Genomic DNA, 19180 nt, shown 5'->3' with positions numbered 1-19180 from the left:
AAGGTTGATTATCTATGGATCTGCATTGGCCAGTTTAAAAAAAATAATAATATGCGATCAGCCAAATTCTCCAAATAAGTTGATACTAACAGGTCACATCAGAGTTAAGGATTACTATGTGAAATGCTCCTTGGTCACCGGAAGCTTCAGTTCCTTGTTCAACCACTAGATAGAACTCTGCAGATAACACAGATAAAGACACTTAATTAAAGCCAGTGTTGTGTTGTGGCTTGGCTCGGTCAGGCACAGTCACTTGGGGTCAGTGTGACTCACATATTTGTAGAATATGTAAGACTAACCTGCCTTGTGGAGGAAGCAAAGTAAAGACTTTTACACCATTAAATGGATACCCCTCCTGGGAATAGATATATAATAGACCCATATAGTGAATAGATATAAGCACAGCAATACAGCAGAGCTAGCAAATGATATTGTCCACACAAACAACAGTAGACAGTGTAGCAACAGTGAAGACCCCCATTTAACATTGACCAAAAGTATAACAGCAGCAGACAGAAAGCAAAGCTAAAGTAATTGCATTCAGTACAATGAGGTTTTTAGTAATATTGCAGTACTGCATACCACAAACCTTTTAACATAACATTGCAGTATATTGTTATTGTGTGTTCAGCAATAAAACATGACCTAACCTCATAAAAAATATGAAAAGTGTTCTACCTATTGTTAGTATTTATTTAATAAATGCCATATCGCATTCTATCAGACTTACACAGCTGGGATGTTTGTGAATATGTCACACATATGTTACATACTAGCCTGTCTGACTTTTCTGGAAGCTTCTAAGTCTGCTCCTAAAATAGGCAGCACTTATAGGCCAGAGCCCACGCCATATGAACTCACAAGCTTTAGAACAAAGTCTCTGATGAGTCACTAAGTGAGTGAATGGAAAATTTGGGTGAGGGTAACGAGAGACCAGATCGGGACGCTGCCCAGTGGGACTGGATTAATTTTCCGGGCGGCATCCAGCACTGACCCACTGTCTCCGTTTTTGCATATTAGCAGGGATTTGTGCCCCAGATGTCTGTCGCTTCTGATGTGATGGCTGCCAGTGTGGGGACAGCTGGTTTTGGTTGTGCTGCTCGTTTCCTATATTTAGTAAATCCACCATGTTATTTCTTTTCTCTTTTTTTGTGTGTGTATAGTATAGCACAGCCACGCTCCTTTTCTGTTCCGTTTTGGTTTCTTGGTTTCCAAGAAAAAGACATTCTGTTTTAAGACAACGATAATAATCGCTAGGCAATGTAATTATCGTGACTTGCCTATTAGAAAAGCTGGTTTTCTGTGGCAGTGCATAAAAACACTGACACTTTACTTTTTCATAAATTACATACGTCTTTAAAAACAGTATCCATGACAAAAACACTGACACTTTACTTTTATCTGAATTATACGTATATCTATTATATACATATATATATATATATATATATATATATATATATATATGTATATAATAGATATACGTATAATTCAGATAAAAGTAAAGTAATATATATATATATATATATATATATATATATATATATATATATATATATATATATATATATATATATACATCATTAAAAACAGTATCCATGCCAATCTCACCAAAATAATAATTCCATTTTAAAACAGAAATAGTGTCAAAAATATAGATGAATTACCCACTACTACTCCTACAGTCCTACTACTACTACATTATAATGTAATGGTCCTAAGCAGGACTATTAAATGGAATAAAAGTCTATGTAGTATGCAAAGAGTTTTTAAGCCTATTAAATAATATCATAGGCTTAAAAACATCACATCATAAACTACATTTTTAAAAATATATCTTTGTTATTGCTTTTTTCTAAAGCAAGATGATAATATTTAAGGCTATTTCATTTGTGCAATAGTAAAAAAAGCATCACAATACAATACCAGTCAAAAGTCTGGACACACCTTTTTATTCAATGTTCTTTATTTATTTTTCTCTTTAATTTATTTTCTATGTTGTAGAGTAATATTAAAAACATGAAAACAATTAAGAAACACATATGGAATTACATAGTAAACAAAAGAAGTGTTTGGCCTCCACAATCCCCTGACCTAAACCCAACAGAGAAAATCTAAATGTGGTACTTAGAAGAATCTAAAATATAAAACACATTCTGATTTGTTTAACACTTTTTGTTAACAGAATAATTCCCTATGTGTTCCTGTATAACATTTATCTCTTTAGTAAAAAAAAAGAATGTAAAAAATTATAAAAAGAAAAGAAAACACAATAAATGAAGGTGTGTTTACACTTTTGACTGGTACTGTATTTGAGCTTGTACATTGTTTTTTTTTTTTTTACGTGTTGCAGTTTCAATATTGTCATTAAACTGCACCTGTTTAAATTGTGGATTTTTTTGTTTTTTTATTTTATAAATGAACGAAAGCATGAGTGAATGGAATTGTCTTGTATGTAAGTGGAGATTCTGCTTTAAAGTAGAATAAAAATCACAAAGAGCACCACAACAGTCTAGATTATAGTCATGTCTGTTCATCCACTAAAATAGGATGAATAAAGAGAAGTAGAGAGAGAGAAAGAGAGAAACTGTGGTTTGTGGAGTCGTGTTTACTGGCACTTATTGCTTTACTGTGTTTTCTCAAAATGTGCAATATACCTGCCCGCGTCATCTCATCCACAAGTGACACAATGCTTACAAAACTCTTACAACTCGTTTTTACAGTAATTAACTCCCCCTTTTTACATTTTAGTGAAAAAAAAAATCTTTGTTTCCCAGACAGGGGCTGAGCCTGCTCATCTCTTTTAGTGGAGACCTCACACACAGGCCTAGGTTTAATCGCTGTCTGATAAACCAACCCTGAGAGTCTGCGCTTGTGTAAAGCTTTTGGCTGGGCAGAGTGTTCCACCTGCTGGCTGGAATAGGAATAAAATGTTTATTTAGTTTCCATAACCTTATACCTAAAATACTAAAATAAAGTATTACACTGTAAATATTTAGTAACTAAAGTCACTATAGGATTTTATATGGATGTGTGAGTTTATTTCATATTTGTTATACCTAATATTTATGAATATAAGTGATGATTCAGTTTGTACAGGTAAGAGTGATGAGCTGTATTAGCAGTGAGTCTATTTGCTGGCAGTGCAGGAGATCTGAGAACGACAGATGGCAGCAGAGGTTTAAAGCCAGTATGAAGATCAGTTTGTTGCATTCAGCATTAAATAGAAGAACAGAGTTTAATAAAATGTGATACCCTGTGAGTTTAAGTCTGTACATATTACATCAGATACAAACAGTTCAATTATTATTTACCATCAATATCAAAGTGTACACATGCATAATAGCCACATCGCAGAACAGATACCTACCAGATAATTGATTATATCTACCATATACCATTTCATTTACTTAATTTACAATCTCTTTTGATGCACAGATTGAATTATTAAGATCATTACACGTTGGATCACTGACATCTTGTGTTATTTGGTATAGTTCCTGTATTTGTTAACAGTTCAATAAACAGCTCTGGACAAAAATAAGAGATCACTTCAGTTTCTGAATCAGTTTCTCTGATTTTGCTATTTGTAGGTATGTGTTTGAGTAAAATTAACATTGTTGTTTTATTCTATAAACTACAGACAACATTTTTTCCACATTTCTCTTCCAAATAAAAATATTGTCATTTAGAGCATTTATTTGTATAAAATTTTAAATGACTGAAATAAAAAAAAAAAAAAAAAAAGATGCAGACCTCAAATAATACCAAGAAAAGTTCATATTCAATTTTAGGTACAAACTAATTACTTTACTGTATATGTCCTCTATTATGTATTTGTGTATATGAACTGAAACAGCAAGCAGCTGGGTTAATTATACAGGATATCAAATTAAATGATATTATGATTGTGCTAAGACTGGCATGGATGCTGTTTTTTTATTTTGCTTTATACATGTTAGATCACATAAAGGTGGCAAAGAGGGGTTTTTATGCATTGCCACAGAATAAAAAAACTTTTAAGTAGGCCAGTTATTAATTACATTATCAATTTATTGTTCACTATATGGAAAATTAAGATCTCCTTAATACCACCCATTGTTTTTGTAAGCAAGCAGAGCCGTTGCGTCATCCTTTAAAGAACCTATAAGGCATCTTTTCTTTATGATATTTTGCCATGCACTGTAGACTGTAAGAGAGGGACAATATATTGATATTGTGATATATTGTATTGTTTTCATTTGCAGTATATTATTGTCGATATGTGGCATCAAATATCATTTTTATTTTTAAACATAAATGCTCTAAACTCCCTTAAGGCCTCGGCATACTTCCAGGGAAATGAATTTCGTGAGCATTGCACGAAGTCAAGCGCGCTTTCGCGAGCTTTCGAGCTGGCATACTTTCTGCGGCTTCGCTTTGCCTGTCTCGCATGCTCCACAACTGCAGGTGGTGCTGTTACGTTAGTAACGCTGGGTGTCTTTGTATTCTCTTAATGACGAATCGTAAAGGTGAGGGTACCGCTGTACCTGCTCAGCCAGCCTTTCTTCAAAATCGTCCATGTTTGTTTTCTTGGCACGCCTCTTTTTCAACGACCAATCACTGCCTTTGTCGCGTTGTGTCTTCGGCCGTGGAGTTCGCCCAGCTTCCATGTGCACGACACGGCGAACAAAGCCCCTGTGCGACGTCCGCGCCTGTTCGTTTTCTCCGCAATTACGTCACATTGTTCGCTAGAGCCACGCGAACGTCGTCTCCGCATGAAGTATGCCGAGGCCTTTAGACTCACCTATTACTCCAGGTCGTGGTGCTTATCAGATAAATACGATAAATCTGTAGTGAAGAATATTGGTTGTCAAATTCTATTTAGGAGTATTTTATCCTCTTCAGTAACACAGATGCTGTGAAGTATTGTAGAGAATTGTCTTGTGGTATATCAGGTATCGCAGAATCACACTGGAATCGTGATATTAACGCTATCATCGTATTGTGAGATTCCCTGTGATTCTAATCACTGTCTTCTTTTTTTCTCCTGTGGCAGGTATACTGTTCTCCACCCTGGTGTTTGGACCTGCCTGTGGCTTCATCCTCGGTTCCGTCTGCACCAAGTTCTATGTGGATGCAGTCTTCATTGATACATGTGAGTTCCACTTTTCTATGTTGGGGATAATTATTGCCTGTAGATGTAAAAGCACTTTGCTGTTGCATGTGATAAAGACTCTCCCAGGCTTAGTCGGTCTTCTTGCTTCACCCTAATCAGGTCTTTTAAGTCCTGAACAGCTTGTTAGGACAGCGCTTTGATGAAGTGATGAATATTTTGCAACCAAAAGAAACTCTTTGATAATGAGGATGAGTTAAATTTTCATTTCAAGTTCATGTCCCCTGTTTCAGGGCTCCTTTTGAAGAAATACTTCACCCAGAAAAATGCTAATACTTCTGATAATGAGCGAATGCTGGTGTCAGATAATTAGCGCTATGCAAATTGGACCGTCACAAGTCGCTTTCATTTATTGTTATTCATGCCAGAATTTCCAGGTGAAGTGTTGTAATTTAAATTAGAATATAATCAGCTGGATGAGTGCCAGGAAGCAAGCCTGGGCAAGCTGCTTCTAAAAGTGCCACAAAACCTTTCATATTCTCAATTCACTTCACACTCTCCATCAATTAACACCTAACCACTACTTTATGTGCGTCTCTGATTAGCCTTGAGCTCACTTTAGTTGTTCATTCCATTTTTCCTCCCATTACAGTGTGCATATGTGTGTGTGTATGTGTCAGTGCGGTCCAGAAAAAAAAAACATGTATCTTTTGTCTTTTTATTTTCCATCATTTGAACCCTGTATCTGCTCTGTACCCTGTGCAAATACACTACCGCTCCAAAGTTTTCTTTTTTTCCTACATTGTAAATTAATACTAAAGTCATTCATACTATAAAGGAACACATACGGAATCTTGAAAGTGTTAATCAAACCAAAATACTCTGCGTGAATCATTTATGTAGCTTTTATCTGGAATGCTGTTTACTCTAATTAACTTATCCTGTGCAACAGAGGTAACTCCTGCTCTTCCTTTCTTGGGGCAGTTCTGATGAGTGCCAGTTTCATCATATCATTTTTGATTGGATCTGCAACTGCACTTGAGGATACTTTCAAAGTTCTTACAATTTTTAAGATTGACTGAACTTCATTTCTTAAAATAATATTTTCTTAGTTGAGTAGTTCTGTACACTAATACAATGCCAAGATGTTCAAAGCTGTCATCTAAGCCAGAGGTGCCCTCTTTGAAGAATCTAAAATATTAAACATATTCTGGTTTAACACTTTTATAGTTTGGGTGACTTTAGTATTAATCAGAATAGTATTAGTATTAAAAAGATTTTTTTTTTACATAATTTTATTGTGTCTAAATGTTTGACTGATACTGTAATTCTGGATGAATCGACCAATAGAAATGCTCTAAAATGCTTGGAATAAACTCTTATTTTAAATACACCTCCATTTTAACTTAAGATCATTATGCCTTCTCCTGTAAAGTCAACATTTTGGAGATACATTGTCACTGGACAGCGACGATATACACTCTAGTACAAGCAGTGATCAAAAGTTTCAGAAATACTTTACATTCAACATGATACCTGTTCATTTTGCATTGGTAGTTCAACCAAAGTTTTCCTGGAATGTCCTTATATGTGTGGACACTTTTTGTTAATGCACTTTTAATTAATGCATTAAGTTACTTTAGGTTGCACCCATTGCTGACACGGATGTAAAAGTACACACAGACAGTATGTGTAGAGACGTATTGCCATTAGTCAAATTCACTGGACTCTCTGATGTAGTTAAACATGAACCTCCGATAGGCACCGTGCCAGGCGTGGGCTAGAGGGGTATAAAGCCTTTTTCACTGGAGCAGTGAAAAGAATCACGTTCTCTGGAGTGATGGTGCTGCTCTATCCAATAATTTTGGATGGGGTAAGTTGAGAAGCTAAGGATGAGCCTCACCTGGGAAAAAAAGCCTTACCTGGAAATTCAAGTGGAAATTCAATCTTGAAAGTTACTAGATTGGAGTGGAGGAGTAAAAGGAGAATTAGCAGGAGCCAATAGTTTTTTGAGAATATAATGTATTGTTCACTGCTGATTCACTAAGGTCACAAAAAGCCTGCTCTCTCATTGCTTGTTGGTGTCTAGACAAAAGATAAGACAATAAAGAAAAATGATCCTAATGTTAAGAAAAACAAAACAACACCCTAACAGTGTCTCGTCTAAATTACCTACTTAAAAACAGTTTCGAAAAATTATAGTAAATTGTAGTAAATGCATGGAATTTAATTAAATACATTTATAATTTTATGCTTACCTTTACATACATATTCACAGTATGTGTATCACCTTCCCTTCCCCCCTCAGCCAAGCTAGAAATCACCCCGGATGACCCGCGCTGGATTGGAGCGTGGTGGGGCGGCTTCCTTCTCTGCGGTGCCTTACTCTTCTTCTCCTCCCTGTTCATGTTCGGCTTCCCCTCTTCACTGTCGGAGCAGCAGGAGGGCGGGACTGAGAGTGAGCAGGCCATGCTGCCGCCGGCCATGACTCAATCCTACGACCACTCCAAGCCCAGCAACGGCGTCATGCCCAACCACCAACCCAACGATGGAGTGTCCTGCTGCGACCAGCTCCGAGGTCAGCCCACTTTATACAGTCACTTCATACCAGCATCACACGCAAGAGAAAGAATAACATGCATATTGTGATTACAAAGTATGATGATGAAATAGATATGTAAAATATAGATAATTATTATAATGAAATAAAAAAAAATGTTTTTGTTTTTTTGGATGTTCAAATACTTTTCTATAGTTAAAACTTGAAACAAAAACATGGACACCCCATGAGAACCTTTGTCTTTTTAAAAATACTATTGAATAATATGGACATCTGAGCTTCATTTAAACAGTGTTGAAAAATACATATTATTTAAGTGAATACCTAAAACTGAAGACATTATTTTTAAAGATTAGTTGTAAAATATGATGAACTAAAATGCCAAATTCTTGTGAGGAATATATTAGGACACCCTATGCCAAAATAGTATTGTGCAGGTGTTTGCACCCTTGTTTAAATCTTAGAAGTATTTAAAAGTACTTGTTTACACAGGAGTGCAGCATCACTAGTCATGTGTTTTCAAATCGTAGTGTTGACAGGTATGCTTTAATTCATTCATTTAGTCGTACACCAAGAGTTACAATACAACAGCTACACCTATTGTTTGTAACACTGAGCCACTTTGCTGGTGTACAGTTTGAGTTTAAAGCATGTGCACAGTTGTGTATAATTGGTGTTAGCCACCCTCAGGGATCAGTTTCTGACCACAGAGCTGTTCTTGACAGCGTGATTGACAACTCACAACCTAACAGTGACAATGTTGTGAGTAACAAACTTAGCAACACCACTGTGTCTGACACACTCATGCCAGCACCACACACATACACTTCACTATCATTACATTTAAGTGGTCAAATTAATATTGAACACTGGTGTTGTGATCAGAAACTGACTGCCTGGGTTAGTTATGAATACCTCTTTACTTGGTTGTTAAATAATTTGTACTTATTAGGCAGGTTAGGAAATTGGCATTAGGAATTGTCAGCTAATTACAAATTACTGATTACTATTCTGTATCTTAGATCTTGTACTAACACTTAACAACTGTGGACCCCTCTAAGCAGTTGCCTGAGAACCTGAGAAAAACAACTCATGCTGAATTCACATACACATTCAATGCAGAAGACCCCACACACATACAGCTCTGAATAAAATAAGAGACCACTTAAAAATTACGAGTTTTTTGATTTTATCAAACTGAAACCTCTGGAATATAATCAAGAGGAAGATGGATGATCACAAACCATCAAACCATGCTGAACTGCTTGATTTTTTGCACCAGGAGTGGCATAACATTATCCAAAAGCAGTGTGTAAGACTGGTGGTGGAGAACATGCCAAGATGCATAAAAACTGCAATTAAAAAACAGGGTTATTGCACCAAATATTGATTATGAATATGAACATGTTTATATTTATTTCAGTTCTGAAAGCTCTGCATGTTCCTTGTTATTTCAAGTATTTCTTATTTTCTGCAAACAAATGCTCTGAATATCAATATTTTTATTTGGAATTTGGGAGAAATGTTGTCTGTAGTTTATAGAATAAAACAACAATGTTCATTTCACTTAAATATATACCTATAAATAGCAAAATCTGAGAAACTGATTCAGAAACTGAAGTGGTCTCTTAATTTTTGACAGAGCTGTATCTCCTGCATGTCACTGCAGCAATCTTTAACTTCCATGGTAGATGGCAAAAGTCACGGGACACAATACTGAAGTGCCCAACTTTTGTATACAATCATATTCATCAAAAAAAGATGAGAGCTTTTATTGGACAGAAGCAGGTAATGGGCCAGAATAGTGTGTAAGTGTTTAAAAAGGTTGTTGAAACCACTTATCTCTCTTATCTCTCTTCAGTGATTCCCAAGGTCACCAAACACCTGCTGTCCAACCCCGTGTTCACGTGCATCATTTTGGCGGCCTGTATGGAGATCGCTGTGGTGGCTGGCTTTGCTGCTTTTCTAGGAAAGTACTTGGAGCAGCAGTTTAACCTGACAACCACCTCCGCTAATCAGCTTCTGGGTATGATGGACATTCTGCACACACACACACATATTCTGAGTCTCTATCTGCCAAAATAAACACCCATACAACTGCATTTAATTCATTATTGGACCAAAATGAAATGGACAAAACAGACATGTTGGTCTGAATTTTGTTTAGTTTTGGACTTCAATATTAACGTTTGACCAAAACCATGCAAAATAAAAATATGTAATTGGCCAACGTTTAAATAAATTTTAATATTTTTTAGCAGGTTTTTATTAATTGTGCCACCTTTTTCCTCACAGTTGAGTTCATTAAATAGCCTATTTATTAACTTAACCCTCCTATTATGTTAATTTGTCAGAACCAGCAGTGGTGTTCCCAAGTCATATTGACCTGTCACATGTTTAATTATCCAAAATATATCTGAAAAAAATACTAACAAGCAGTGTGAATATTTCATTACTAACTCCATTGCTAATTATTATTAATATAATCAATATTGAGTGCAAAAGTGTTCCTTACCTCTAACAGGTAATGGTTTAATTATAATAATTCACTCATTTTTCATTAAAAAAAATACATTTTCAAACTTTTTTTTATGTTGCACTACTTTATTACTTTTGAACATATAAAACAGAAGTTTTACATAACATGGTTGTGAATATTTGAGATGAACCATTTTCATATTATATGTTAAGGCAAGCAGAAGAAGTTTCATACTGAAAAAATACTTTTAACTATTTTTCCTAGATCTTCAAACTTCAAGTGGATCAATTTGACCCGTAAAATAACGGGGGGTAATGTACTTTTGTCTTGAAGTACAAACGAAAAGCCATATCCCACAAGACAAACCAACAAAGCACATTTACTTTAGCAGTGCTAATTTAATCATTCAGTTATTTCCACAGAGGTAGGTAGTAAACTGGCACAGGACATGATTAGGAATCCTAAACATCTTGTTTTGTTTAATATATATAAGCAAGGAGAGTGTGTAAATGAACATAATACTTGCTGTTTGTTGTATCTGTGATGGCTCTCTCCCTCACCCTCTGCTCTAAGCGGCACCGGGAGCCAAAGAAGGAGGAGGGGGAGTATACGATGGGCCTGCTGCTAAAAAAAAATATCCTCTGTTCCTCCGCTAGAAGAAAAACGGAAGTAGAACTTATAAATAAATTAATTAGCTAAAGTTTGGTATAAATTGTTTGGTCTTTCCACTTACTTGGTCAAGCACAAAGTTTTTAGTTTTTTTTTGGTTGCCAAATATCCAGTGTATTTCTAATGTTTGTGGTTTCTGACACTGTATAATCAAGGCTCTTATATGCTGTTCATGAGATTATTTACTGTAAATAATGATATATGACCTTGGTAGGTTGCTGATGCTGTTCTTGCTGTTCAGGTATGACGGCCATCCCGTGTGCATGCCTGGGAATCTTTATGGGTGGCTTGCTGGTAAAGAAGCTGAACCTCTCGGCTCTGGGAGCTATTCGTATGGCCATGCTGGTCAACCTGGTCTCCACCGCCTGCTACGTATCCTTCCTATTCCTGGGCTGCGACACGGGGCCTGTCGCCGGGGTGACCGTCGCCTATGGCAACGAGTAAGGAAAGCTAGGGCTACGCTCAGATGGTGTTATTGTTGTTTAATCTGATAGTTAAAGCACTTGGTTTTGATTTCTTTGTTGACTGTAATGCACTTATTGTGACTGCAGCAGCCACAGGGAGGAACAATAGTTTGGTTTTAAAAAAATCAGAAGGGATGCTTTTTTAATGAATGAATGTATGTTTTCTTGAATGAATGAAGGAGTGCTGCTCGTAATTATCACTCCTCATAATTGCTACTTCAGCATTTTTTAAGTGCAGAAATCATAAATACACTGCCACTTCTGCTGAGATGTCTAAGCTGTGAGTACAAAGGCTTAAATGTTTTGTGTGTGTGTGTCTTTGTAGAACCCTGCTACCAGGTAAAAAACCTGAAGCTGCGTGCATCAGCAACTGTAACTGCTACACGTCGTCTGTTAGCCCTGTGTGTGGCTCCAATGGGGTTACTTACCTGTCGTCCTGTTTCGCTGGCTGCACCAAATCCTTCAACACTGGAGTGCCTCCTCCTCTGGCTCAGGTTATTACTCTTTTCTTTTACACTTCACATGATCCTCCTACCAGCTCTACAGTTTTGTCGGGAAGTTTACATACATTCATTTTGGGCATGAATGCTACTGCAATATTGAGCTTTCAGTTAAGGGTCTTTTTTTCTGAAGCAAAATGAATGATACGTTTTTAACAGTGCAAAAACTGAAACCCTTTCCAGATAGGGTTAGTTTTTAAGGGGGACATCTCTGAAAAATGTTTTACACTTCTACTCAGTGATAGAACTCTTGCATCTGGACTGCAATAAAAAAACAGGAGGACCAGTGAGTTTTTTGGCTTTCTCTGCTATGTAACATTGTGTTCAGTAGCTCCTCCATTTCCACTTGCTGTTGTGTTTCCATGGATGTCCATGAAAGCGCACGCCCAAAATGTGATTATGGTGCATGGCAGTGGACAAATAGGTATTTTATTGAACGTGAGGTGACAAAACAAAGAAATGTCCATCTGGACGGGACTAAAAAAACAGACGACCCCAGAGTTAATTAATTAATTAGTTAATTAATCCTATCCAGATAGGGCTTAAGACTGCATTATCTGCATGCAGCAACAGAGGGAGCTCTTTACACAGCAGACTTTGCTCACAAGTCATAACAAGGCTGGATGTAGTGCAGGGTAGAGTAGAGTGAGGAACACACAGTAAACACACGCCAAACTAAACTAATTTGTTAGCTGGGTAGCCAAGCTATACTAAGCTTTCCATTCAGATAGAAGGGATTCTAGCCAACCAGGAGGAGCACCCTGCAAACCTAACATATGGGCATTTGGGATTGAAAAATGTAATCTTGATAAGGATTCCATTTAGAACTGTGCAAAAGTTGTTAGTGCTAATTAGTTAGCTAGCTAGCCAGTCACTGATTCAGTGTTTAAAATAGCCAATATCACATGAAACCTTATAATTAAGGGCTCTGCTACTTCTTAGCCTAGAGAAAATAACTGCCAGCAAGCCAAATCACAATATACAATAGCGTTATCACAGATCACACTTTTGTCCATGTTGTACACAACCTATTGTGACAACGATTAACAAACAATACATTATGCAGCTGTAATACCCATCTATTAAAATGACAATTCTGATTAAGTCTCTCTCTCTTTCTTTTAGAGTCTTTCTTTCTTTCTGTGTGTATATTCATCTCTGTATATCTGTATTCCGCATCTCTCTCCCCCCACTCTGTGAAACATATGTTGTGAGCTCAGTCAGCCTCGCACACTCGCTGCAGCTGGCTGTCAGTAAAGGACATGTTGTCCTGCAGTGAGCATCTTAATGGGCTCCTGCAATATGGCATTCTGCATACATTAACATACAAAGTGCATTGCTGTCTACGCCAATAAAGGACAAAAGCAACAGTCCCCACACTCTCCAATTATTGCAATTCAACACCAGCTCCCAACACACATGCACCAACTGCTGTGTTCAGTACAAACACGGCCCTGTGCGTGCGTTATCTCCACTAGAACAGCCGCATGCTTGGGTTTTCCCAAGATGTTTCCAGTCAAGTGGCTGTATGTTCGTTTTAAGGCGATTATTATTCATGATGTTCTGGTGTTGTTTAAATGCTAATGATTTATATTTGCACAAAAGAGAAACACCATCATTGTGCCAATATAACATGCAAACATTACCTTAATGTTATATTAAGACAACATCAGTCCTTAACATACCTATAAGCTTGTGGCTAGCTCCTGGATTAGGCAACATTAAAGAACTTGTTTAAGATATTACACGTTCTTTACACCTGCATTTCTGAACAAGCTGAGAGATAAAGAACTGCCATCTGAGAGTAAAAGAAGCATGTGTAATTTGAAGGTAAAGTAATATTACAGGATATTACACAAATCTGTGCCTCGAGTAAAAAGCATCACAGGGCCCTATCTTACACCCTGCAGAATGCGCATCACAATGCATATTTCTTTCTTATAGCCTGTCAACGGTCTATTTTCACGCCTTGCGGCTGCAACATTTCAATAGCACAGACCCTTGTTAATATATCTGAGAAGTGCAGGAGCTCTGCACCGTTGAAATACCAATCCGCCAAAGTCAGAGTGCACCTGGCTTAAACCTGGGAATTGCAAGTGACACACTGATTGTTTTTTGCCTGTTACGCCGAACACACATCTATGATTAATTGAGAATTAGTACATTCCTTTTGCACAAGGTGGATTTTTTTTGCATCCTTACGATACCAAAGAAACACTGACACACCCTAAAGCTATGAGCTAGCTTACTGCTCCATTGCTTATATCCGACTGAGTAATTTCCTCTTTATTCCTTACAGAACTTGACTGGATGTGCGTGCATTACTGGCGATGGTGAACCCTCCACAGCAGTACCAGGCAAATGCCCAAGGCCCGGCTGCCAGGAGGCCTTCCTCACCTTCCTGTGTGTGATCTGTGCCTGCAGCATGATTGGCGCTATGGCACAGACACCCTCCGTCATCATCCTCATCAGGTAACTCAAAATTTGAAAAATAAACAAAGTATGAAAAATAAACATTTTATTGTCTCTTTACTTTTGAGCTTCTGAAATGAGGAGGCTTTGTAGAATAATTTATAAATTTGCAATTCATAAATGTTTCATAGCTTTTAAATGAAACCTGAAAGTGTACACTTCAGCATCTCCGTTGTTCCATTTCAAATCCAGTGTGGTGGCAAGCAGAACCCAAATCATGAAGCTTATGTCACTGTACAAGTATTTTTGTGCCTGTAAATTAGGACTGAAATATAGCTGCAATAGGAAGCAATAATGTGCATTACACGTTACTGTATGTTCACTGAGATATTTCTTCTATTTTGCCTTGCCTCCCTCTCACTGATTTTCTCTCTTTGCCTCCTCTCTCTTTAGGACTGTCAGTCCGGAGTTGAAATCGTATGCCCTTGGTGTTCTGTTTCTCTTACTCCGACTGCTGGGTAAGACACATCAAATTTACAAAGCCACAGCAACGCAGCTGCAGGAGCAGCAGCTCTCATCCACTGAAATCTAAAGAGCATCTGATGTTTTAAATGTGCTGTATTAGGGCTGTGAAGGATCTTTTAATACATTAGGATTTGTTTAATAGTCTGTTAGGTTTAACATTAGTTTTGTCTGCTAGTTACACCCATGTTAATCTCCTTAGCATTAATATTAAACTTGACAAATGATCCACGATTGCTTAACACTTTTAACATTCCACAGGATTCATCCCTCCGCCTTTGATCTTCGGCGCGGGGATTGACTCCACATGCCTGTTCTGGAGCTCAGAGTGCGGGACCAAGGGCGCCTGCGTGCTGTACGACAACGTGAGGTACCGACACCTGTACGTGAGCCTGGCCATCGTGCTGAAGGTCATCGCCTTCCTGCTCTACACCACCACCTGGCAATGCCTGCGTATAAACTATAAGAAGTACATTAAAAACTGTGAGGCCTACGTGACGTCCACTGAAATCTTCTCCTCTGACGTGAACCTGGACAGTCTGGGCAAGGAGGTGGGCCTGAATCCAGTCAACAGGACAAAGTTTATATACAACTTGGAGGACCACGAGTGGTGCGAGAACATGGAGTCGGTTTTATAGTGGCCGGAAAGAAGCCCCTGCTTGACACAAAAATATAGTTCTTTCGAAGGCTCGCCTTCTCCTGCTCCTTTTATTCATTTTTGTGAAGGATAGAACTTTTTTTCTCTTTAAAGAGAGACATGATTTAGGTCCCTGTGGCCACCGTAGAGGACAGTTGCTTTTTTTTTTTTTTTCTTTTCACCCAGCTAATTGATGGGTTGGGTCCATGTCGTTCTTAGAAGTCATATCAAAGAGGCTGTTTGTCCAGTGCCAGTAAACTATGTTGTGCTTGTTAGTTGAAGACATCTACTGTACTCTTCGGCTGCATCCTCGGCTGCTAACGAGCTGGACCCGAGCTAATGATCCGTTAGCTTACGGACGTCTAACGTAGACGCAATCGCATAATGACCAGTTCCACATTTTCCGTTACTTGAAAGCCGTTGAAGAAAATTTGAAGTCTGGTTAAATCCATCTTCGGTTGTCCAGTTCTCTGTTTTTTTCTTGATGCCAACAAAAAGAAGAAGAAGAAGAAGAAGAAGAAAAAATATACAACACAGTCGTTATATTAGGTGCATTTTCTGTGTTTAATGTGCAGATGAGAACTGTCATCCACTCCTTCTGTGTCTCGATGTCCGTTTCGTCTAAGTAGCGGAGAAACTTTCAGCAAACTTCAGTATCAGCACATATCGTGTTAACATTGTGGCCAAGAGACTTCTTTTGCAATAGGAACTTAATCTACTGCTTCATCACAGAATTTCATATCACTTTTTTATAGCTGCATTGTACCAAGCCAATATCAGTCTTTCTGAAAAGCATTTGTTCAAGCTTCATTCAGCTGTTCTTTTGACGGATGTCCTATTCCTAGTTGGCGCTGTTGCGCCAGTTACTTTATACTGTTACTATGTTATTCAGCATAGTTTAATTAAGCCCAGAAATGTCTTAATTGTATGAGGTAATTGAAGCAGATATGTTCTATATCTACACTGGTGCAATAGTTGGAAGGCGTGTTTGAAAAAGCCAGACAATTTCAGTAATAATTGTTCATAATTTCTATTTGTTGTTATTTTTTTATTAGAGCACATTATTTTGTTTGAGGGGGAAAAAAGCTACAAATGTAGAGATTTAGTTTTGCGTATCAACTTGATGACGTTGTGTTGCCCAGATTAATATATTGATGTGATTTATGAGTACAGGACTATTAGTATAAATGGTATAATTTATACAACAGAAGAAAAGAGAAGAGAGGATGAAACAGGTATTATAATAGAGATAAAATAAAATAAACAGAAGCAGGACTTTGTCTTAAAGTGGCAGTGATTCTGACTTAAACCTCAGTCCATCTGCATATTAGTTAAGTATATTGCTCTTTTAAACCAAACCAGTGATGATTCTGTAGTCAGGCAGGGCAGTCTGACCCTAGGCTTATCATTCCCTAGGGCCAAAAAAAAATCTGCCTTCAGATACTGAAGCTGTTGGTCAAAACCTCATTATATGAGGCACTAGAATTGATCTGATTCATTTTTTCCCCATGCAACAAGAAAATGAATTCAGCTTATCTAACCAATTAAGATTGAGCCTAGCAGAACCCATCATGAATCTTGTAAGCTTTGCTCTGTGTTTTAGGCTGGTATTACCCCTACTGGGAACCATTTCTTCAGTCGCTTTATAAAACCAAATCAGCCTGATCTAACTGGCTGTGGAGATAGTTAACTTAGTTAAAGAAGAACAAACACAAAGATTAGCTGTAGAGGAAAGACAGCGTAAATGCAACTCTTGCGATTGATCCCTATATGCACAAGTGGTTCACTACCAGGGCAATGCCAGACTAGTTCTAGTTAAAGTGGAACTGACCAGGACAGACCCTAGGCTTCAGGCTGAGCTCCTGTACTTTCAAGTACATTTTATAGGCAGAAAAGCAGACAATTATTTCATTATTTAAGATAAATAGGAACTGAAATCAGACTCACTGCAGCTTTTTAAAGTCTGTTGCATCTGCATGTGGAAAACAAAGCCATGGTACGAAATTTACCTTCTTTTTTTTTTCCTTCTTCTTTTTTTTTCGCTTAAAAGATTTTAATGCCAGATACTGATGCATACAGGTTACCCTTTTTGGCTGAAAATAATGGTTGATATAATCTGTGCATCATTGGAACCTATTTAAGGCTTAATAGCACACCCATCTTGTTTTACTGATTAAAGGTCTCTGCAGTATAAGGGTAGGTAGTATCCTTTTCATATACTTTTTGTATGGCAGATAACTTTTATTTTATTCTGCAAATAAATAATTTTTTTAGAAAAAAAACCTGGTGTCCAAACTGTGGTTATTGATCGTTTCAAACGACTCACATTAGCGATGCTTCATTGCCTACAGTGCGGTCAGAGCCTGCCCACTTTCAGTTTCCTCTAATATATTAGGAAATTAATGTAAAAAGCTAGTGGGAGGCCACAAGTAAGGATGAGTGGGGGTTAATGGAGCTAAATGGCTAAAAACCAAACTAAAAACAGTAAATAACCACGTGTCCAGGAAATTACTCTAATTTTAGAACACAGAATGATATTTTTCATTTAAAAAATAATTTAATGAATTGTATGTTTCTATGTTTAATCAGAATAAAGCTGCTGGTGTTCTCTGAACAAAAAAGGGGGCATCTTGGAGACCAGGCCTCTACATTATTGACTGTGTCTGGAATTACACAGATTGTGATATTAAAAACTATGCCGTTACAGAATTTAAAAAAAAACAAAAGGGCAAAAAAGGTAAAATGTGACAAACAAAATATGGTATCACTTTAAAATAAGACTACCTTTATAAAAGATTTATAAATGGTTTACAATTAGTTTATTAATGGTAAATAATTTGGTTGTAAATGCCTTAAAAATCCTTAATAATCAGTTATAACACATACGTAGAAGTGCAACAATATAGATGGCTGTGGGTTCACTATTTGACAAACAACAGGTCATTGTTGCCTTTTATAAGTATGCGTTATGACCATTTATAAACCCTTTATAAAGGTATTCTTATTTTAAAGTAGTACCCAAAATACTAAATACTGAGATGATATTTAGTTATTGAATCTTCTGTGTATGGTTAACTACACATTTATTATGCTTTAAAATAAAAGTAATTTATATCAAAGTCACCTTATGCTGTCAGTTATAAAAATTATATTAACTATGACTCCTTGTATTAAAGCAATAATAAAGGAAAACATCCAAGGGTGAATACTTTTTACAGGCACTGTATGTCATGTATGACTCCTGGACTTTTAAGAACCCAAAATTCTTTCATTGCAGAACTTTCTATCAACTCATCTCACTAATCCTTGACATAATCCCCCCAAACCACTTTAAAGCTGCCCACTATTATATATTATCATACATAGTGGTTTTCATTATTCAGCTGAAGAGTGCTAAAGCTGATAAAACGCAGAATATCACTGTGGTCATTTTGGTTTTAAACTGTTCTGGCTGTTGGGCCACTTCTAGCACTCACTACTTAACTCCTACACTGTAGTTAATCTAGTTTATAGTATCATTTTTTGCAGTCACCATCTGCCTTAATGTGCATTATTATGAACAGAAGTATTGTGAAACCTGCTAGATTATTATTTATTAGGGGTAATAAAAAGAGTTTACCCTGGGTTTGTTGAAGTAACTGTACTCAGTCTACTACATTTTGGAACATTTCTGTGAGAATTTGATTGCATTCCTACAGTGTCAAGAGCCTCTTCATCACACCACACCTCATCTCATCCCAAAAGTATTGGGACACCTGCTCATGTATTGTTTCTTCTGAAATCAGGGGTATTAAAAAGAGTTTATTTTGTGTTTATTGGAGGGACAGTTTCTACTACTTTGC

The 19180-nt window shown here is 37.1% G+C and overlaps 1 protein-coding gene across 1 annotated transcript in view; it reads left to right on the top strand.

Moving 5' to 3' along the window:
- slco3a1a (solute carrier organic anion transporter family member 3A1a) overlaps positions 1 to 18047 on the top strand; it is an 83351-nt gene extending 65304 nt beyond the window's left edge. Inside the window, exons 3-10 of the mRNA XM_007254473.4 lie at positions 5039 to 5137; positions 7404 to 7673; positions 9517 to 9681; positions 11045 to 11243; positions 11593 to 11761; positions 14067 to 14239; positions 14633 to 14697; positions 14963 to 18047. Of these exons, the coding sequence (XP_007254535.3) occupies positions 5039 to 5137; positions 7404 to 7673; positions 9517 to 9681; positions 11045 to 11243; positions 11593 to 11761; positions 14067 to 14239; positions 14633 to 14697; positions 14963 to 15339 (1517 nt within the window). The 3' untranslated portion in view covers positions 15340 to 18047. The remainder of the gene's footprint in view (positions 1 to 5038; positions 5138 to 7403; positions 7674 to 9516; positions 9682 to 11044; positions 11244 to 11592; positions 11762 to 14066; positions 14240 to 14632; positions 14698 to 14962) is intronic.
- The last annotated feature ends 1133 nt before the right edge of the window (positions 18048 to 19180 follow it).

The sequence above is a fragment of the Astyanax mexicanus genome, chromosome 9 (assembly GCF_023375975.1).
Source record: "Astyanax mexicanus isolate ESR-SI-001 chromosome 9, AstMex3_surface, whole genome shotgun sequence".
NCBI lineage: Eukaryota > Metazoa > Chordata > Actinopteri > Characiformes > Acestrorhamphidae > Astyanax > Astyanax mexicanus.
The sequence above is the reverse complement of the archived record's forward strand: the minus strand, read 5'-3'. Positions and strand labels throughout refer to the sequence as shown.